The 21,764-nt window shown below is 55.3% G+C and overlaps 1 protein-coding gene across 2 annotated transcripts in view; it reads right to left on the bottom strand.

The window, feature by feature from the left end:
• LOC111146614 (collagen type XXII alpha 1 chain) overlaps positions 1-21,764 on the bottom strand; it is a 246,739-nt gene that overhangs the window by 164,091 nt on the left and 60,884 nt on the right. For both annotated transcript variants that reach the window (XM_022502245.1, XM_022502246.1), the window contains exons 5-11: positions 19,932-20,043; positions 15,934-16,057; positions 11,431-11,706; positions 6,453-6,533; positions 5,224-5,340; positions 3,089-3,133; positions 825-887 (exon numbers count right to left, since the gene is read on the bottom strand). In XM_022502245.1, the coding sequence (XP_022357953.1) occupies positions 825-887; positions 3,089-3,133; positions 5,224-5,340; positions 6,453-6,533; positions 11,431-11,706; positions 15,934-16,057; positions 19,932-20,043 (818 nt within the window). The remainder of the gene's footprint in view (positions 1-824; positions 888-3,088; positions 3,134-5,223; positions 5,341-6,452; positions 6,534-11,430; positions 11,707-15,933; positions 16,058-19,931; positions 20,044-21,764) is intronic.

Here is a 21,764-nt window from a genome sequence, read left to right as displayed (position 1 = left end):
TAGGTGCATTCTGGTGCATTCTGGTGCACTCCAAGGCTCTGTTCATTTTCCTGCCTTACTCCCACTCTCTCGTGTTCGGATTACAGAGTCAGTATTGGTCTGCTGGTAAGGGTGCTGTTGCTCTCAGCAGGCTGTTTCCTACCTACTGCTGAGCCTCCCCTCAATCCCTTTTTTTCTTTCAGTTATAATTTTAGGCTCTAGAATTTCCATTTGGGTCTTTTTATTTAGAAATTTCTATCTCTTTACTGATATTCTATATTTGCTGTCTTGCTGTCATAATACCACCCCCTTCAAGAATGACTTCCCTTCGTCCTTTGACTCTCACTGTGATGGCTACGTTGCACATTTTGTTTGCTTCTCCAGTCCCTGTGCCCATCACAGGAGACCCTGCTCCCTGCTGCTTTCCCTGGGGTCACAGGGATATCCTGGAGAACCACAAGGGTTCAGTCTCAATGTGGGCAGATAGGAGCCAGCCAGAAAGGGGAGTAGAGGAGGGAATAAGGTGTGGAAAGACAGTGTAATTCTTCCTGGTGAGGCAAAGAGCATGGGCAGTGGCCAGTGAGAAGTGGCCAGTTTGGAGATTCCGAGCTGCCAATCGGGATGCCCAGAATCCAGGGGTGGGTGCTGGGGAGTGCAGGACAGGGCTAGAGCTGCAGCTGGAGCCACCTCTGGAAGGCCTCCCATGCCCATGGGGAGGAGCCTAGACTCCATTCCGAGGTTGGGGTGTGGCTCAGTGTCTGGCTCCTGCTAGGTATTCCATGCATTCTAGCTGACATACACGCTTGGGGGAAGCCAGGGATCCCCCACACCGGCCCCATACTCACCATGTCACCTTTTTCTCCCTTGGGTCCAGGAGCTCCAACCAGCCCAGTGGCTCCCATGTCTCCCTGCAGGGTGCAAACCAGAGGGCAGCACTGAGTCAGGTCCCCTGATGACTTCCCTGCTCAGGCTGCCCACTGCCCACTTGGCCCTCAATGCCCTAGCAGCTGATTTTGTCCCTGCCAACCTCGAAATGAGGCCGTGCTTCCCACCCCTGGAGGAGGAAGGATCTGAATCATTTCCCCAACCTCTTAATCCCACAACTAAGTACATCCTGAGAAAGTGAGTGGGGGAACGCATCATGTGTTTGTCCCCAGGGTTCAAATCCCCGCTCTGCTGCTCATTGTGAGAGCACCATGACTCCCTAGGCCTTGGGCTCTTCCTCTGTGAAATGGGCCTGCTCTCACGAGCACACAGAAGACTGAAAGCACTAAAGTGCTTTGAAAGCTGCCAGAGGTCAGCCAGAGTCCCCTGATGATGTCATTTGTATGCCCTAGGCCCTCCCAACTGTCCATGAAGCCAGGGAGGAAAGGCAGAGGAGAAAATAATGTTTGCAAGGGAAGAAAATTCACCAAAGGCCAAGTGTGGGACTGGAGAAGCCTCCTACTATGCCATGAGCCAGTCTAAGACAGGCTTGGGTGCCCACCCTGGGAGCCATTGATTTTGTCTGTTTTTCTCTTCCCCTGGTATGCAACTTCATCTGGGTCTACTCCTACCTATACACCCTCAGAACAAACAGCTTGTTGGCTTTGGGTGTCCCCTCCCCTTGGCCTGTCTTATGTTTCTCCTGCCTTCTTTAGCCCAAGCAGCTCCCATGCACCCTGCTGTACCCCTGGGCTCCTCCACCCTGACTATGCCCACAAGGGATCCCAGTCTTCTGTGTTGCTCTTCTCTTGCCACCCGCATGCAAGCCCTGGGAACAGGGCTCTCTCTTTCACTAGAATGTCCCTGTACCAGAATGGGTCCTGCAACCTGAAGTCACCAGACCATGACTGTTGACCTGACCTAAGCTATATCTGGGTAAATGGGGCCACTGGGAGCCACAACTGTTTCCCTGGAGCCTTAACCTCAGACTGGGACAATCTGACCTGTGGGGACAAAGGGCCAGGACTGCAAGTCATCTCTGAGAAAGCCAGGCTGGTCTCCAGGTGGCTGAGTCTGAGTCCCTCCCTAGCATTCCCTCCCCTGCCTTGTCCTCCCTGCGAAGGTTGCCCCAACCCTGGACCTGTCCAGCCACAACACGGTATGGTCCTTCCTTAACCAACCACTGCCTCCGACAAACATTCTTACTTCCACAAACCCCTGGGCACCTTTGCTCTTTCTTCCCTCTCACAGCAGAGAAGCTGAGGTTGCAGCCCAGGGGTGCTCGGTGAGGCATAAAGCCCCGTGCTCCTTCTTGCAAGGACCACCTGGCACCTTGGACTGCCCTGAGCTGCTCTCCTTTGGCACCAGGGGAGAGGAGCCCATCGGGGGTGTGTGTGTGTGTGGGGGGGGGGGGGGGTGTGTGTGTGTGTGTGTGTGTGTCTCTCTCTCTCTCTCTCTCTCTCTCTCTCCAGACTCCCTGACCCAGCACAGTGGGTGAGCAGGGAGAAGGGGGAGAGAGAGAGAGAGAGGATTTCAGGGTGTTTCCACCACCACGCTCAGCCCCTCTTTCAAACACCAGACCAGGTAACAGCTTCTGGATCATGCCAACCTCTTCCACCCACCTGTGTGTTCCCAGGTGATTCGCATCTCTCTGGATCTCAGCTTTCTGAGACCAAAGTAAGGATGGGAGAGGACAGCCCTGTCCAGCTCTGTAAATGCTAATAACCGGGGGAGGGAGGAGAGAGAGAGGCAGCTGCATGATGGAGGACGGGGACCCCTTGAGGAGGCACCTGGCTTTGAGCAACGAGGGAGTTCAGAAAATTTGTGCAAAAAAGGATTTCATGCAACTTAAAGAAACATTACATGCAGTCTACACAGAGAGACTCTTACAAGCCCAAGCCCCAAAGTTTCTGGAATATAGAGGCCTAAAGGGATTGACACAGGATTAGCTGACCACGGAGAGCTTAGCCCGTTGGAGCAAAGGGGATGGAAGCCAGGACTTCCTCACCCAACCCTGTCTAGCTCAGGTTTTCAAACTCAGAAACAGAGGTTCCGGACCTCATGCCACTTGCTCAAAACGAACACCACAGGACGGTCATCTAACACGATGCTTCGTCTCCAAGTGGAGAGCACAGCAAGGGCTAACCTGGGCCCCAAAGCGCCCCTGAGCCTCGCCTGTACTGACCTTTGGGCCGGGGAGTCCCAAGGGGCCATGAGAGCCCTTTTCACCCTAAAAGAAGAACAACAAAAGAAACAAGAAGTAAGACTCTATTTAATTCTCCCCCAACCTCTGCCTTCAGTGGTCGGTTATCGCTCCACAGGCTGAGGATTTGCAAGGCGACTGATGGTCTTGAAGAGTGAGCCCTTGTCCTGCCCGCGAGAGAGGGTGTGTGGCTTTGTCCCTCCCTCCCAGCTGCCCGCCACCATCCGCCCATCCTCCTTCACGCCCTGATCCCCGTATCCGTCAGTTCAACCACTGTTTAACAATGTCAGGCTACACACAATCAGTGGCTGAAAATACGTCTGTGTTTTCTGGAGCTCGCCTTATGGAAGTAAAAATAGGTAGACATTTTTAGTCCCACATGATCATTGTTACGGGGAGAGGAATGGGTCATGGGGTCTTGGGAGCGGCAGGTGCATGGCTGCATGGGGAATGAGGGATGGAGGGAGGAGGGCTGGAGAGAGGGAGGAGGGAAATCACATAGACAACAAGGTGCTCAGGAAAGCATTCCCTGGGGACATCCTGAGAGAAGAGTAGGCAGGAGCGGATAAAGGAGGGGGTCCAGGCCGATGCTGCCTACACAAATGCCCAAAGACAGCCAGCAGTTCTTGGTGTCCTAGAAATTGGGGGAGCAACGTGGATAGAGATGGTGCTAGAAAGACAACTGGAGACCCTCCAGGACCACAACGGGTGGGGTGTTGGGGGCAGGGGTGGGAGGGGAGTGCCAGGGGGTGTTTGAGTGGGGAGGTGGGTGGGAGCAGGAGGTAGAGACCTCCTTGAGCCCAGAGTTCCCTCCCAGGGGTCCTTTCCCCCATGCCAGAGGCCACGGGAGTCTTGGCTGGACATACCCAGGGCACGGCCTGGCTGACAGAAAAGCCTGGACGGGGCAGGACTGCTTCTGACCTCCTCCCCCAGCACAGTCTGCCTGCACAGCAGCCAGTCCCCCAAACCTCCTAACATATTAGCCTTCTCCTTTGGGGTTCTTAATAGAAACGCAGGGGCAGGGGAGGGCCAGAGGTCCAGCCCTGGGTGCTCACCCTGGCTCCCTGCCTGACATCTCCCATTCTAACCTGTGGGTGCCAGGCCAAAGTGTCTCCTCTTTACTCCCTGCCTGGAAAGAGACTGCTCACAGCAAAGCTGGGCTGGGTCCTTTTGGCAGGCTGGGCCAGCATCTGACAGCTTCACCTGAGTGAGAATTTCTGGGTGCTCCCTGTCTCCCCGGGTCTGGCTCTTCTGGCAGAGAGGAAGGACGGAAGTTGAAGGAGAACAAGGAGGGGAGGGAGGGAAGGAGGGAGCCTGCCTGCCAGGACATGGGCTTTGGAAGTGTGTCCATCCCAGTGAACTCCACTAGGATTTCACATTTCTTCCTGTCTGCCCAGCCCCCTGAGGAGTCGCTGAGCACCTCCTGTATGCTGGCCCTGAGCAGGGAGGGCAGATACAGCAGGCTGCAGGTCAAGGCTGCGGGCTCCGGGGGCCAGCAGAACCTCCGAACCCCACCAGGGTCCTTCCCCAGCACAGCTCTGCTTTTTAGCATCCTTGTATGTTTGGTTAAATTGTTCTGCTCAAACAGTAGAAGACTTCTTCTTCTTCTTCTTTTTTTTTTTCCTTATCAAAAAAGCCACAGGTCTACAGGAAAACAGAATCAACGAAGGCCTCGGGCACTGCACAAGACATTAAATGCAGCTGGTGGATGGTGCCGGTGGTGTTTGTAGAAACACAGGCCTGTACATTAGACACTAGGTACACACAACTCCACTTCATGTCACCTACTCGGAGTCCTGCTCATAAACCAGATCTGTTCTGACCACTCGCACCTGAGCAGAGAGGTAAGGAAAACCTCGGGGATAAATTCACTCCAGGAAGACATTAATGGGTTGAGGGCGCCCCTCCTCAGAGCTGGAACATCAAGAAACAAGAGGTCCAAGGAACGAGATGGGCTCCCTGACCTGTGAGTCCCCCAGGGCCTGGGGCCATCCTGCCCTGGCCATCCTGGTGCATGATGGGAAATTCCCTCCTCCAGGGATGCACCTACTGACCACTCTGCCCTGCTCTGCTCGGGTGCTCTGGGCTGGGGGCTGAGGGTCGGCTGCAGAGGGTACCTTTTCTCCAGCCGGGCAGGAGCAGTTGATGGTCTTCAAAAACCCAATTTGTTCACTGCTGGAGGTGGGAGGCTGTGGGGGCAGGAGTGAAGGCTCCGTCAGCACGGTCACCCAGCACTGGAAGGAAATCACAGTGAGTCAGAAGGGCAGAACCTGGTTTTCTACCCAGCATCGCACGCCAGCCAGCAAGGGGATCAGGAAACCAAGAAGCCAGAGCTTGAGCGGAGGGGAAGTCGGGTCATGCCCAGGGGCAGGTCCTGGGCTCCTAGGACGCGGAGTCACAGAGGCCTGGGCCAACACCTGCTCTCAGCCACATGGCCGGCCTCTCAGCAGCTGCAGGAACCATGAATCCTTCTGAGCCTCACTGTTACGATCCACAGAATGGGGACAAGAGTGTGTCCATCGTGATGTAGTGAGGAGGATTCGACGGGACAGCTCACTGTCTCACACTTGGTAACGATGCATTTCCCTATCACCACTTCCCTGTCTCCATTCCCTCTGTTCTCCAGGCCCTCATCTGACCTCCTCTCCTTCCCTCAGTCCACAGTCAGGCCCACCTGACTCCAAACCCCCAGCACAAGGGGCTTCCACCACCGTGTCTTGGGCACAGGGCCTCTGAGCACCGTATGTGGACGTCATCCCTCCAGCCTGGGAAGACAGCTCTGTCACTAAGGCCGTCTTCCAAGCAGCCCTAGGACTGGGGTTTGTTAAAGAAGTTGGGGAGGGAGAGCCTTGCAAGGGGGCGAGTGCAGAGAGGTCCCAGGGAGAGGCTGACCCGCACGGGGTCAGGGGAAAAGCTCTCGTTTTTCTCATACTTTCCAGTCCTGCCTGCAAGCCTCTTCCTCCCCTCTCAACCAGCCCGGTGCACCGGGGCCTCCACTCCACCGAACATGGTCTGCATGGTCTGTCCCTCCCAGGGCCGTGCTTCCAGCTCAGCCTCCCCTCCCTAGAGCTGGGCCCCTCTGCTTGGCCTGCAGCCTGGCGGTGTCGACTAAGGTCGGGAACACGGCAACCCCCTAGGGAGACATGCAGGACCTCCAACCCACACCCTGGGGGCCCAGGAAATGAAGCCCTAGCCCTAGATGGTCACTGGGCTCCCCTAAGACCACATCCTGAGGGTGGGCACCCCCTGACCCCTGAATGCTCATTCCTAGGCCCTGGAGAGCTCCATCACTCTGGAGGCCAAGGACCCGTTCCCTGCCCACCTCCGCATGCAGGAGTTTGCTCACCGGGCCCAAGGGGATATCGCAGCAAGTCTCTAGTTCTGCGTGTCGGGAGTCACAGTAAATCACGATCCGCTGCAGATCAAACTGGAAGGGACACGAGGACAGAGTGAGTCTGGGGGACTCGGCAGCCTGAAGCCCCCATGCCTCCAGCAGGCCTGCACAGGAATTGGGCCCCACTTTCTCCTTGGGGTCCCTCATGAGGCTGAGCTTCAGGGGAGCCTATGTGTCACCTGCCTACACATCCCCTTCTAGAAGGGACAGCCCAAGAGCAGGGAGGTTGGAGCCTACAGGTGAGTCGGCAAGGACGGAGCTGGTGCTGGAGTCTCCCTGGATCCACCGGGCACCGCCCCCCACCGGGCACTGCCACTGTATTTATTTGGACCCCCTTCCTGGGTGTTCTCAGGTCAGGCCCCAAAAGCCTCCAAAAAGGACCCCACTTTCAACCCTCTAGACTTTCCACATGGTTGCTTATGTCAACTTTGTAATGTAAAAATGTGTCTCTATTACCCGCTTGAATGCCACAGGCCCTTAGTGTAACTTACAAGGGCTTTGGTGTCCGACACTCACACGGGTATGCACACACGCACATGTACACACATTTCCACACACAATGCACACTCATGCATAGGCACACACACGCCTACACACAGACCCACACGATACACACATGCATGTACACCACATCTGTGCACAAACCCTCATGATACACTCACACACATGCACGCGTGTGCACATCCGCACACACAATCCATACAATATACACATTCACACACGTGCACGCATCTGCACACACACACGCCCACACAACACACACACGCACACACACACGTGCACATGCACACACGCACACAGTTTGCAGATAAAGCCCACGCCTCCTCTAGCACAGCCGAGCCCTCCAGGACCTGGCTCTGCCTGCCTTCCCAGCCATGCTTCTCTTCACTCTTCTTCTACAGCATCGGACCTCGCAGAGTCCCACTGCCACGCCTATACATGTGTGATTTCTCCTCCAGGAAAGTCCCCGAAAAACCAGCAAGCTCTGAGTCACTCCCCAAAACTGTCCTGGCTGCTCTCACGTCCCAACCCCGTAACCACCACGTGAGCGCCGGCCCCGCCGCTGGTCACTCTACACGCGATCCTGCATGTCGGTGGCGTGCAGACCACAAAGCATCCTTGTTTCTTAGTTTACTTTTAAAATCTGCTTCCCTACTAGCACGTGAACTCTGCAGGCAGGGATCCCTTGCCTCTTGTCTTCCACAGGAGCCCCAACACCACGGGAGCCCCAACACCACTTCTGGCACACAGCGAAAGCCCAGAGCACAGAATTAAGGGTTGGATGGAGGCATGTGTGAGGGCACAAACATTTTTTTAAGGGAACTTGAGCTGCACCAGTGGAAGGACGGATGCTTGTTTTACTAAACACTGATGCTAAGTGCCCATGGTCTTGTGCCGCCCCTGCCCTTCTCGGGCTGACCCGTGCTGCACTTGGAGCGGCCCAGCAAGCTGGCCGGGCAGGTGGTCAGCTGCTTGACCTCATACTCCTGGCTGTGTGACACACTCTGGGAGGCATGACTCCCGCCTCCCTGACTTGGCTTGCTACAAACACTTCACCGTTCCATTCATCTATCTGTTCTATTTCCTGTAAGACACCAGCCCACAGATGGAGGATAGAGTGACAAAATGCCCCATCGTGCCTTTGAAGAAGGCCCATTTGAAAGAGAGGGTCCTGCTCTCTGCATCAGCGAGCGCACACTCAGCAGCTGGCCCGTCTGGCAAGGCTGCAGGGACAGGGATGGGGAAAAAGAGGCAGAGGAGCAGGGCCAGGGACAGAGCACAGACACCCAGAGCCTGGCGCAGGTGCTCCCGGGTTGGGTGAGAGGGTCTCAGAGCCGAGGGGCCCCTTTCCAACCGCCTGAAACCCTCCTGTTCCCTGCCAGCCTGCTCCTGCCTCTCTTCTCCTCCCTCCACCGAGCCAGGGAGGACACCTGCTGACGTCCCTCTGGCTCCCACTCCACCTGGAGACCTCTGCTCAGGTCTACACCCCTGAGACCTGGGTGGTCTTCTCTGACCCCGGGTGGTTTTCCCTGGCCCAGCTTCCCTCCAGGGTCCACCAGATGCAGCTCAGTGACCCTTCTCTGGTGACAGAATCACCCCTTCCCATCCAACTCCGATCCTTAGTTCTCCCCCAACTCAGTAGCACCCTGACTCTGTCCCCGGGCCCATGTGCCCATCGACTTGCCCGGTCATTTCTCTTACACAGCGCCCCCCCCACCAGCAGGAGGCACCAGGAACCTCACTGTCCCTGAGGAGGCCCCCAGACCCTGGACCTCTCATAGCTCCGTAACAGCCCGCCCCTCTTCACCTTCCCATCCACCTGCTCCCTGCAGCCCCAGAGAGCATCTCAAGTGCAGCCCCGAGCCCCCCTGCCCTGTCCCAACTGTTCCCACAGGCCACCCCTATGCACAGAAAGGCCTGGCCCCTGGCCCCTGCCCCCCACCCCCCACCAGCTCCAGGCAGGCAAGGAGATGGGGCTGAAGCAGACCAGTTACCGTCTCTGAGCTGGAGTCTCCCCAGCTAAGGGGGGAGGAAAGCCCCTCCCTGGCTCTCAGGGGATGCAGAGAGGCTGTGCTGGTGACGCGAATGCACATGCTAATGGGAACTGTCATCACGTCCTCTGTGTCACCGACCTGGCCCAGTTCCGTCTTCAGTAGCCCCTGACTGTTCTCTTAGTCCTGGTCTGCCCCTAGTCTCTAAGGCCTGGTCTGCACATGGGCGTTGAGGATGGGCTGTTTGAGCAGAAATCCCAACCCTGCCATGTTCGGTTCCAACCCTAGAAGAACCACTGAATTTCTCAGGGAGTGTCCTGCTGTCTGTCTGTGAACTGAGGGTGTCCATCGCGTCTGCTTCCTGAGATCGCGGGACACAATGGATCGGAAATGGCCTGGGGGCACCGAAGACATTCCCGGGCACAGGGTGATGCTCAATTCGCTAGAATTAGCGGCAATCTGAGTAGTGATTTTTATGGCTTTACTTGATTTAACGATTTCCTCTGTTTGATGTGGTCCCATATCTGACGTCACCTCCTCAGCAGCGACACACGGAAGCACAGCCTGGTTTCCATTGCAGAGGTTACGCAAGCAATCAGGCAAAACCAGAGGACACATCCGTGTGTGACCGTGACCATGACCGTGACCACCACGGGGCCACTCGCGTGGGCTGGAGGGGGGCGCACATGGGCACAGCTCGTGGGTGTTGCCTTCCTCCCTTGGCCCCATCGCCCCTGCCTACCCCCTCAGTCACCCCTTCCTGGCCTTCCTTGTGAGGCATCTGCAGGTACTGGCAATGTTTACGGACTATCCTTCAGCTAACAGCACAAGTTACAGAAGACTCCAGAACTTAGTTCATGGTGTTTTTGGTTTTGGTTTTGTTTTTTTTTTTGCTGTATCACCATTTCTTGAATTTTCAGGTATTCATACTTACTCCTTTTTTTTAAGCTTATGGTTTGTGCTTGACAGGTCAGGAAACAATATTTATAACATACACTAAATTGGCAATTAGCATTCAGAATATATGCATATGTGTGTATATATATGTATATATGTATATGTGTGTATATATACATATATGTATAAAATATTGAAATCATTAGGGGAAAAATACACAAAATAACCCTAAACACAGACAAATGCTGTGGGCTGGCAGTCACCGAAGGGGAAGTCAAACAGTCGATCAACAAACACACAGGACTGCTGTTCGCAGTAGGAGCAGGGAGATGCAGGTGGAAACGGCAATAAAATACCATCGGCCATTTGCCGTCTGATTGGTAAAACAAAACCAAAAAGAAAGGAATATTTAAAAAGAAAATATATCAATACATTGGGGAGGGTTTAAGAAAATAGAGCCTTCGTACATTGCCAGTAGGCATAGAAACGTTCCGTCAGTTTGCTGAGAAATCTGAAGTATGCGGGAAAGTCAACAATTGTCTACGCCACGATGTAATCATTGAACACGAGGCCGCGGGGCCCAGGGAAACTGTCTCAGCTGGTCCGCACCTCAAGCCCAGCAGGCAGGTGTGGCCCACGCTCCTCGTGGGGAAACCACCTTGGAGCCACGCCAGCATGTTCAAGCCCCCAGGCTTGCTGACAACGACGGGAAACATCAGAAACAGTCTACGTGCCCACTCACTGCAGGACCAAGAAACACAATGCGTAATAATATGATGAAGCAGCTAGAAGAAGGTATGACAAGCTTTGACACAGAATCTTGGGCAAAAAAATCAAAAAGCAATATTTAGAATATCGCATATCATTTACAGAAACTCTGCAAAACTGAGCACGCATTCAGCCACACTGTATTTGATAACGGACTTGCATGAGCATAAGAAACGATAAGAAATGGTTTTGGGAAGAGCTATCCCAAATCACGCCCCGGTTATTTCTGGGGAAGCGGGACCCTCCGGTCACGGCAGGTAAGGTGGCCTCCTGTGCGTGGGTGTCACGTGGACACGAGAAGGAAAAAGGAGGACAGGAGAGTAGGAAGGAGGAGTGTGGATGGTGTGACAACAGAAGGACCACTGGGGCAACACTGACTTATCATGGGCTGTTATGTCTAGGCGGTGCACTCAGGATAATTCTTAAAATGTATTTTGCTTATAATTTCTATATTTGCCAAATTTTCTACAATCAGAGAAAAAAGAAAAAAAGTCTCTATTTAAATTTACAGAATTCAAATACCTCTCTACCTGCAAATATGTATGGAAATCTATGTCCCCATTGCTGAGCACAGTCCCTGGCATACAGCAGGTGCTCAATGTATGCGATAGATGGCCGATTGCGTGGATGAGGGAGGGTGACTCTGGCTTCCAATATGTTTTCTGAATCAGGGTTCCCCTTCCTAAGGCAGTTCAAGGTGAGGTCTTGAGGGGGAGTTGCGGACACTTGACTCCCGAGGCTTCCTCCCAGTGACCCCAGGACCTGGTACTCACATCGATGGGCACGCTGTCATACAGGCGCTTGCCGATCACCGTCTTCCCCTGGATGTCGATGTTCTCCCTCTCCTCGATGGGCAGCGTCTGCACCAGCACACAGTCGACGTACAGGGAGACGTTCTGGGCCTGGATGCTCAGGGCAATCTTGTGCCAGTCCCGGTCAAAGAGGTCACTGACCCGGGGGCCTCGGAAGACCACCCTGACGGCATCTGTCACAGCACCCACGGCGTCATACTCGACTGCCTTGTTCTCGCCGTCCAGCCGGATGGAGACCTGGGGAGCAGAGCACCACAGACTCCCTGAGCTGCATGAGACCAAGGCAAGAGAGTGCGGGGGTGGGGGGTTGTGGAATCACGAGTCACATCCCAGCCATGACCCTCGCCACTTGTCAGCCTTGGATAAAGCCTTAGTTCCCTCCTCAGCCTTGGTGCTAACAACCCCGACCCCGCAGGCTGTTCCAAGCACCTGAACCAGATGGGATGATTGGGCTCAGACACATGCAGGGTCACACACAGCCCATGTCTGGGGGACAATGCAGTAGGGGCACTTCTGTGAGTCTGCGCGGCAAACGGTACAGAAAGGCTTGAGTCTCAAGCCCAGTGAGAAATCCCAACTGGTCTCCGGGTCATTGAAGACTCCAGGCGGCCAAAACGGGCCACGTCTGGCCAGACGCCAGGGACCAGGCTGAGAGCCCGTCGCAGTCCACACTCTCTCCCACCACAAGGATGACATTGAGGCTTCTTGGTGGCAGGGACTCACGGGTCTTGTTCCCTGGAGGACCCCCTGCCCTTTGCAAAATGCCTGGGCCACTCTGGAAGAAAGTTTTACTTTTGTTTTTCTTTGAATGAAAGAATGTTTGGACACTTTCCCATCCACATGCTCATTTCTCCCTCCCTTACTCAGTACTCACCAAATACCTTCTGTGCCCTGCCCAGCTCCCCGCCCCCAGAGTCTGAACTTCAAGGGCTCTGCCTGGCCTCCTGTGCCCTTCGGTGTCTCATCCGCGTGGCCCCTGGGAAGTCCACGGATGGAGACCATAGTCAGGAAGACAGGGTCTGGGGGCTGATTATCCCTGCCCCTCCCTGCTTCCCTGTGGTTCCCGGTGGTTGTGTCCCTCCACACACCCTGGCTCTTTGGGGACTCTCTGTCCTCCATGGCTCCAGACTCATGGTCTCCAGTAACCACCAACCACCCCCGTCCCGGCCACCCAGGCCTCTGGTGGTAATAGCTTCCTGCCGTCGCTTATCCCAAGATACCTTGATATCCTTTGCTGGGTTCTTTACCCCTGAATCTTAACCGCATCAGCAACCTTAATCCTAGCCACGTTCTTAAAACATTCTTCAAAAACGGGGGCTGTCTGCTGCCTGTCTACACCCAAACTGGCAGCCACTTTAGAGCTGCGTGCCCTTGGGCAAGTTGTTTCACCTCTCTGGACTCCTTCGTTCTTTATAAAAGGGCACTAATGACAGCACCTGCAGCACAGAATCATCACGGGGATTAAGTCAGTTAGCATGTATGTAAAACACTGGCGCCGTCTTTATTAGATTCTGGTGCTGCTCCAAGCATTAGCTATAACAAACTAAGCAAATAAATTCAAAGTCATCCCCGCGGGGCAAGGCTTCTCTGGCACACACGCCTGGACCCCAGCCTGCTCACTTGCTCTCACGTCCCCACACTCGTTTCATTTACTTTTCTCCTAGCGCCCGGTCCTGGATCATTTCTTCCCTTCACCTGTTTTGCCTGCCCTGCCCCATCCTCGTAAGCAGGGACTTCATCCCGCTCGTTCCCTCTCTTCCGGGGCGAGGACCTCACCCAGCTCATGGTGCCGACCCCCAGAAAGGCACTGAGTGAATGAATGAGTGAATGGATGAGAGCCCTCGGGTCAAGGAAGGTGCTCCGTGCACCGCCAGGAATCAGCCACAGGGTTTACGACACTGACTAGGCGTTCTGACTTCTCTTTCTGGCCCCCCGTGACCTCAGTACAACCGGGGCTGGGGTGGCGCTAGGATCTGTTTTCACGTGCACTGCCTGCTGGGGTGTGCCTGGTGTGGGTAAGTACAGAAAGCCGTGAACCCTGGCCAATAACCTAGTACGCTTCTAACGCACCCTCATACTTCTGTTATTAAACACGGTCTTCTGTTTCTAAAAAACACTTTCCCCTGTTTGAGCCCCGTGTCCCTGAACCACTGAGGGAGCTCCATGAGGACACGGCTTTCCGTTCAGACGTGCACTTCTTCCAGCAGGACGCAGAGCCGGGGACAGCACCCGGCAGGCCCCCGTCCTGCGTGTGCCGGAGTAGGCTGGGGACCTCAGGAAGGTGTTCCCCGGCTTCGCTCCATCAGCAAGTCCTGCTGCTTCTAGTTTCAGAGACGTCCAGGATCTCATCATTTCTGCCCAGGTTGCTGTTACTGCCGGTCTGGGTCAGCACCATCTCTTGATTCGACTGCTACGATAGTCTCTGAACTCGTCCTCCTGTTTCTGGGCCAGCCCGTCTCCCAGAGCCTGGTCTCCAGCAGAAGGCCCCCCACCGGCCCCCCACCACCTCTCGAGCCCCCTCCCTGAGGAGCAGCCCCCACACCCTCTGTTCCAGCCGACCCTGCCTCCTTCCTGACCCTTCATGCTACTGGGGAGAAGGCCAGCTTTCGAGTGTGGCTGTAAATACTAAATATCATGATTGTGAAGATCGAGGTCAGTAGGTCTGACGGACCGCAGGGGGCTGCTGAGGGGTCCCTTCCGGCAGGCCTTTCTCCATTTTTCCCTGTGTCTAGCCTGTGTCTCCCCCGGGGCATGGAAGTGGCCACCATCAAAGGCCAAGGAAGAGCGTTCCACCAATGTCCAGGAGCCTCTTTGAACATGAGCCTCACGCCACCCCCACCCCGGTTGGGCCGTCTCTGCCTGGTTCTGTCGCGTCCCGGCCCACAGCCCGTTCCCAGGAGGAGGGGAAGATGCAGACATGGCAGACGGCAAATCATACAGCTCTGCAAATGCCATGAGGGGAGAGAACCCAGACGAGGGGGTGAGGGCTCACCCACAAGAATGCATGGCAGGCGCCCAGTCCCATCGCCCAGCCCCCGAGAAACTAGAGAAGGCAGACCCGCATGCCTGCGGATGGAGGTGGATGGCTTGCGTTCCCTCCAGGAAAACGGCCCTTGGAGAAGAACTTCGTCCGTCCCATCCAGCCACCCACACTCAGGAAATCAGGGCACTCGGTAGCCAGACTGTGTCTCAGTCGGAGCAGGGACGCTATGGAAAAATCATTCAACGGGACTAACGGTGGGGGATGGGAGGCAGCTGAGCACGGTGGTTAATACGCAGACTCGGAGCCGGACCCCCGTGTTCAAATCCCTCTTTTCCTTCTCACTCGTGAGCGTGCAGGCAGAAGCCTCACATCATGTACTCAGCCCCCACCAACCCCCCCGCCTCGCAAGAAACCGGCAGGCTGGGAAGGGGACCGATGCGCTCTGATGTGTGAGATCCTCAGGACCACTCCTCGCCCCGACGGAGCAGAGCGGGGCCGTGGGGACGTGCCAGCACAGGCCCCAAGTCCAGCTCTCACAGGGGTGCACGGCTCACTGTACGGAGGGCGCCGTCCCCTGGCCGCAGCCCATGCGTGTGGTCGCCGCGGCCCGATCGCTCGAGCACATTTTCATTTTGGCCTCCAGTGAACGGAGTCCGTATCCCTCAGCTGAAGGTGAGCCATGTCTTCCAAAGGCGAGACGGGTGATGACAAAGACAGGAGGAGCCCCAAACCCTGAGAACCGGGGATGGGGATTTGGCAGGACACAGAAATCAGGGTCGCCTGCAACTCAGACCAACACGTGGGGCTGCTGGCTCTGATCCGAGACCCGCTTTTCCCCCGGGCTGTGGGCTGCTGAGGGGTTGCTCTCCCCTTGTGGGGACATGCCCGAGGGGCCGCAGACAGGTCAGAGCTTCCCAGACTATGAACAAAGGACATCACGTGTAACACAACCGTGTCACGTCTGAGGCATTTTCCAGATGCACTCAAGACACGGTTCACCCCACCGTCCCTGGCCATCCACGGCAGCCCTTCTATTTCCATGGACAGCCGGGAACGTCAGGACTCGGGAGGCTAAGCCCACAGGTCTTGGGGCCACACCAAGAAAGGGGCAGGCGCACAATGGAGCACAGGTCTGGCCAACCCTGAGCGAGTTTCTTCTGCTACATCATGGATTTGTGCCCCTCAAGATGCCACCAGAGTAGAGGCCACTGGACAATGGACCTGGCTGCCCCTCCTGGAAAGGCCGAGCATCCCTGGGGTGGAAGGAAGTTGGTCCCCGACCCAGCAGAGCACCAGGCACCAGACTGTCCTGGGGGGGGGAAGAAGCCACATAGCCCACAGCATCCCTGAGGCTTCACCCCCGACGGCTGATCTCCTGGGCCCGGACAGAGAGCCCTGGAGAAAACAGGGCAGGTGCCGCCAGCCTCACAAGAAGGACACAGGAAGCTTCTGGCCCGAGACCCAGTGCTGCCCCTACCTACCTGCGGGATCCCGTACTGGTCAATGACCTGCCAGATATACCAGTCTTCTTTCCGAGACGTTTTCCGGAAGCGGAAGGTGGTGACGAAGGCATACTCATCAGGCAAACCCTGCGGGAACACATCCCTGGAGGGGGACAGAGACGGAGGACAGCGGGCTAAGCGAGGAGAGCGGGGACTACAAGGAAAGCCCAGGTGCCCCGTGGGTCACTAAGTCCTGCCAGTTTTATGTCCTGAGCGTCTCTCAAATCCACCTTCTCTCCTGCCTTTACTGCCCCCTCCTTCGATCAGGGCCTCAACAGGACCATCTGCAGACCCCTCCTGCGGCCACTTCATTGTCCCCCTGCCTCGGGCTTCAAGTCCACTCCCCTGGGGCACATATGTCCGTCTGACAAAATCGATGGCAGATGTTAAGTTGCCACCCTTCGCCCCCCTTCCCAGGCCAAATGCAGCTGAGTGCACCTGTCTTCACCTCTCCCTGCTGGCTCCTTCTCGGGGGGGTGGCCAACGGCTCCGTCTCATCCTGCTCGATCCCCTGCCCTGCCCTGCCCTGCCCTCTGGGACACCCTCCTGTCTTCACAGAGCAGAGCCTTGCACTCCTGCCCAGTGTGGGGGGCCAGCCCCTCCTGCGGGGGAGTTCAGCCCCCTGCAGCTCTGCCCAGACCGTCCTGTGCCTGCCCTTCCCCTCCATGCTCAGAATGAACGCTGTTCCTCCCAGGAGTCACGAAGAAGGTGTTCTGATTCTCATGGTGTAGCTGAGGGCAGCCAGGCTCTGCGGGTTAACAGGACACAGGCTGGCTGCTAAGGGTCTGGACAGAGACCCGCACAGAGAAGAGGCCCTGTCCCCAGAGTTGTTTACCACCGGCCGGCCGCACCCTCACCCCAAGGCACCTGGCCACGGTGAGGCCACGTCCTGCTCTGGGAGCAGGGACCTCCTGAGGAAGACAAGGTACAGACCTCTGCATTGGAGGGGGTAGAAGCTTTCTGGCTAGAAAGCCGGGAAGGGAAGTGAGGAGGCGTCTGGGTTCCTGGTTCCGGACCCACACACCCTCTGGGACCCTTGGTTTGGCTGTCGAACCTGTGAGCTAAGACTGGCCCTCCTTTTGTGATTCTCGGTGCACAGGTCCAAGCTGGGAGCGGACCACGTTGTTCCAAGTCCTTCTCAAAGCTGTGATATCACCCAGCTCACATGCAGGTGCCAGGAGCAGTGTCCATCCCTCAGCGCTTCCCTGCCTGCAGGACTGAGGGACGCCCTCAGTCACCGCCCCCACGGGACAGACGCAGCCTTCCCCTCTTGTCCGTACAGACACACTTTGCAGCCACGGTAGATGTGGCATTTCCTTTCCTTTTTCTTCTTTCATCAGTGAGTCAAACCAGGGACTGTTTTTGTTCAAAAGCACTTTTTTTCATACACCTCCGAAATAACATCTATACATGTGCATGTTCGACATGTATACACCAGATAAACCCAGCTGGATTCATATACATAGTTAGGTCTCTGCAGCATCGATCCACAAACCTGCATCTCTAGTTCTCTCTCTCTATTTCAATAAAGCGACAGAGAGTAAGACTTTTCCTGAGGGCATATGTATAAGCACAAGCATACGCATACATAGCTTAAGAAAAAGGTATTATCATGGGGTGGGGGGGCAATCACCATTATCAAAGAACATCTAAAGAAAACCAAAGTGGCTTGATCAAATCCTTTCCAGAAATAAAGCAGCAGGTAACAAGATCACAATGGGAAACACGAAGGGTGTGAGGCCAGAGGACCTGGGTTTGGGGCCAACCTCTGCCTCCTACGGAGGGCGTGTGAGGGTGGACACATTATAGTCTCATTCCGAGTCTCAAATGTCACACCGGATAAATGATGAGAGGAACACCTTGCTCACCCTGCTTCACTGTAGTGGGAAATAAATTAGGCCAGGCATGTAAAATGCCCAGTAGACAGACATCACACACGTGAGAAAAAAAGTCAATGCTGAAAGTGACCCCCTTCCTGTTAGGAACCAAGCTAACCTGTGCATTAAAACTCCACATGTCTGCGCGTCTGCGCCTGCATTTTAAAGCATGAGAAACTATGAGGAGATCATTCTTTCTTGAAACCTCTGGGACTGATTTTGTTCCCAGTGTTTTGCCGTTAAAACCAATTTGGAACCGTATAGAAATCCCTTCTCAGAAGGACTCCGAGTGCCCCGAGCCCAGGTCCACGGCTCCAGAAGCCCCGCTCGGAGCAGCCTCCGCAGCTGTCTGTGCCCACCCTGGGTCTCCGTCGGACCTTCCCACCACATTTGTGCCAGCTGTGCTTCCTTCCTTCTCTCCATCTTGCTCGACTGCCTTTTCTCTTCAAGATGGAGCTCCCTGTTGTCGTGTCTGTGCTATATGGATGGGGAGTAGGATGCATTTAGCCAAAGAAAAAAAGGGCACAAAGTGGGAATTGGAAGCTAGACTCTGCTCTCCCTTGTGTACCCCCGAAACGAGCATGGGGCCCGGTGATGGAGAACAACACCCTCCTAGCATCTGTAGAGTAGAAAGCCACACTGGAAAGATGTCTGCAAAGTCGCCTCACGTAAGGGTTGGTGGACGGGGATTCTGGTCTCTGCAGGAGAGAAAGCCAGGCTCTGAGCGAAGGTGACTTCTCGAAACTCCTCTTCCTTGTAGTCACTCTCAAGGGATGTAGGTGCTGAGAGCCGGGGAGGATGTCAGGGTCCGACACAGGCCTGGGGTGTGGCTAGTTCTCAGAGAATGCTTGCTGAGTTAGAAAACGCACAACCCATGCCCCGCTGCTCCCAGCCGATCTTTGCCGGGCTCGTACCTGACGGAGCATCTTCACGGACTAGGAGCTGACTGATGCATTCATCCATCCATTCCACAGACAATGAATAACCCCTCCTCTGGGAAGAGCTCATTTTGACGCAGAGACCAGACTGAGGCCCTCCTAGAGCTGCTCGCTGAGCAGGAAGACAGCCTAGAGGACTACACAATTAACTAAGGAACTTCAACTAAAACCACTTTGTTTTATGCAGGAATATAGGTAATAAGGAGACAAGATGGGGGGAGGCCCAAGTTAGTTTTGGAGGTCAGGAGAGGCATCCTTGAAAGCATAATGGTTGAGCTGTTCTTCGAAGGACAAGCTAGTGTCTTGGGTAGAGGGAACAGCATGAACAAAGGCCCTGTGGTAGGAAGCATGTGCCCAGAAGCTTCCGGAACAGAGACAGAAGAGCCAAACAAGGAGCCAGGGGACGAACTTGAAGCCGAAAAGGTAGGGCAGGGCCAGATCATACAGAGGGCCTCACCAGCCCGTTAGTACAAGAGCACTTGGAAATGATTCAGGAACTTTAAGGTGGAGAAGGAGCCATGAAGAACCAGCACTTCTGTTCCCGGGGTAAGCAGAATGGAACACTGATTTGGGTACCATCACCAGCCTTGACTGGAGACCCAGCAGGTGTCAGACCCTGGACCAGTCTCTATTTTAATCCTCTCAACAACAGTGCAAGGCAGAAACATTCATCTTTGGTGGAAAATAAGGCACGACTGAGGCACAGAGACATCCAGTAAGTTGTGCAAGGCCAGGCACCCAATCAACACCTACGCAGGGGCCCCCCTGGCCAAACCAACTCAGGGAGTCTCGGGGAGCTATGTCTGTGTGTAATACAGGGGTTCGGCCAGAGTAGGCGCTGTGTATCTACAACTGTAACTGTGAGCTGTTTAATGAAGGGACAGAAAGCCACACGCATTCATGAATGATTAGTGCCAGATCCCTACAGAGAGGGGAGTGCCCAAGGGCCAGAGAACCAATACAGACAAGGTGGCAGATCTGCTGAGACAAGGGGTAGGTTCCCAGGGCTGCTGGGAACTGCTTCGTCTCAGGGTGACTTCACCTGGCACTGAGCAGGTTAGAGCCCCCCTCAGGGCTCCGTGTGCAACCGTGGCTGTCTGGCCTCCCTCCCGCCCTTTGCCAGGCATCCATGGCAGGTCTGGGTGGAGGAGGGAGCACTCACTCTGTCCTCTGCACCACAGGGAAGGATCCCATCCGGACATAGGAGCTCTGCATCCCGTTCTCTCTCCTCCCCAGGATCTCCTTCACACTGAACAAATCCATCAGGTCGAAACCTGTCAAACAGAAGAGCTGGGGTCAGTGGCAGGAGGAGCGTGGGGGGACATGGGGAGCACACCTCTGCAGAGGCAGGAAGAATGCACGTGGAGGTAAGCGGAGGAACTGTTGGGAGGCGATCTGGGCAGGAAACATTAACAACAAAGTAAGCACATGCACAGCCTCCATTTCCATTTCCGTGTCCAGGCAAAGTGCAGGGGGAAAGCAGACCTGGGTTTCCAAAGAAAGGGAAGGCTGTCCTGGCCACGTGGCCGGGGCAGGGAGCTGTCCCGCTGTTCTCGAAGCCCCCACGGGAACACTTGGCTGGCTCTGCCACAGTCCTGCGATCCACGTGTACTTTGCTTGGACTCCAGCTTGGCGGCTTTATAAGTTTCATTTTTTCAAAGAAAGAAAAAACCCGATGTTGCATCATTGGCAGGTCCTCAGCTCTGGTTTGTTTGGGCTCTAGGAGAGGACCTCATGGGTACTGGTAATGTCTGTGATGGGTAAGTCATGACCTTTGTGCTCGGGGCACTGATGGGGCAAAGGGGGTGGATCAGCTCAAGTTCATGCATGTGTGACACTGGGCCGGCTCCGTAACCCACAGGAGCCTGAGCACTGACCCCTTGATCGTAAGGGGAGGGCCGTGATCCGGCTGGTCCCTTGTCACTCCCGCCCACCACCCCAGCCAGGACGTCCTGACCTACAGCCCAGCAAAACCATCTGGACTTGAGTTCCGCAGGCCAAGACCCTCCGTTTTCAGAGGAACCTAAGCACAGCACTCAAACCGAGGCTGAGAGTTTGACGTACTGGCCCAAACCGTGTCCTTCGGGTGATGAGAGAGCTTATGCAGGTTAGAGGGACGGCACCCAAGGACAAGCACAGGGGCTCACTCTGTTCTGCATCTCCAGGGTTGACACGATGCCTAACCCATGAGACTTTGGGAAGATTCTTGGGATCTCTAACCTTCGAAGGCACTGCCATCCAGACAGGAGCTTAGCCTGCAGGGCTCATGTTACCATGATGAAGATGTCCCCCTAAACTTTGCTTTAAAAGATCATTTGTTCATTCAACACATTTTTGAGCACCTCTCTGCTGCTCCGAGCCCAGTATAAGAACAGCAGGACAGAAAAAGGTTAGCGCAGACTGAGAGTTTCAGTGGTAGGACTGGACAGGTCTAGGTTGTGATCCTGACCACAAGGTCCTTGCTGTGTGACCTTAGGCAGGTTGCCTAACGTCTCTGAGCACCAGTCTCTTCATCTGTGAAAAGGGGGCTGTTTGAGTATATCTCTGTAGGATTGTGGTAAAGCTCCAGTGATAGGATACAGAGCTCTTCCTGTAACTTCTGAAATACAGGAACCCACAGAATAGTTTTCACTTCGGTTATTTTTCCATTAGAATGATTATAGCCTCTTCTACCACTAAGCTCTGTCCAGATGCCCTTTATTCATTCAATGCATGGTTTTGAGAGCCTGTTCTGAGCCAAGCATGTGGGAGCACAGCACTTACAGCAGGAGGAGAGACAAAATCCTGGTTCTGGGGAACTGGTGATCTCACGGGGGACCAAAAGTAGGCAAACATACAGCCGCGAGATAAGGTGACAACTGTAGGCAGCGAGGCACAGTGAGGCAGGCCCGGGACTGCTCACGAACAGAAGCCACGCCCAGCCTAGAGCAGAGCCTGCGACGGTCCAGGAGGGTCGCACTCACGGCGGGGGTCTGCCAGGCTGCCGCCCTGGGTG

This window comes from Enhydra lutris, unplaced genomic scaffold (assembly GCF_002288905.1).
Source record: "Enhydra lutris kenyoni isolate GAN:26980312 unplaced genomic scaffold, ASM228890v2 scaffoldscaffold14, whole genome shotgun sequence".
Taxonomy (NCBI): Eukaryota; Metazoa; Chordata; class Mammalia; order Carnivora; family Mustelidae; genus Enhydra; species Enhydra lutris.
Note: the sequence above shows the minus strand (reverse complement) of the source record. Positions and strands in the feature narration are given on the sequence as shown.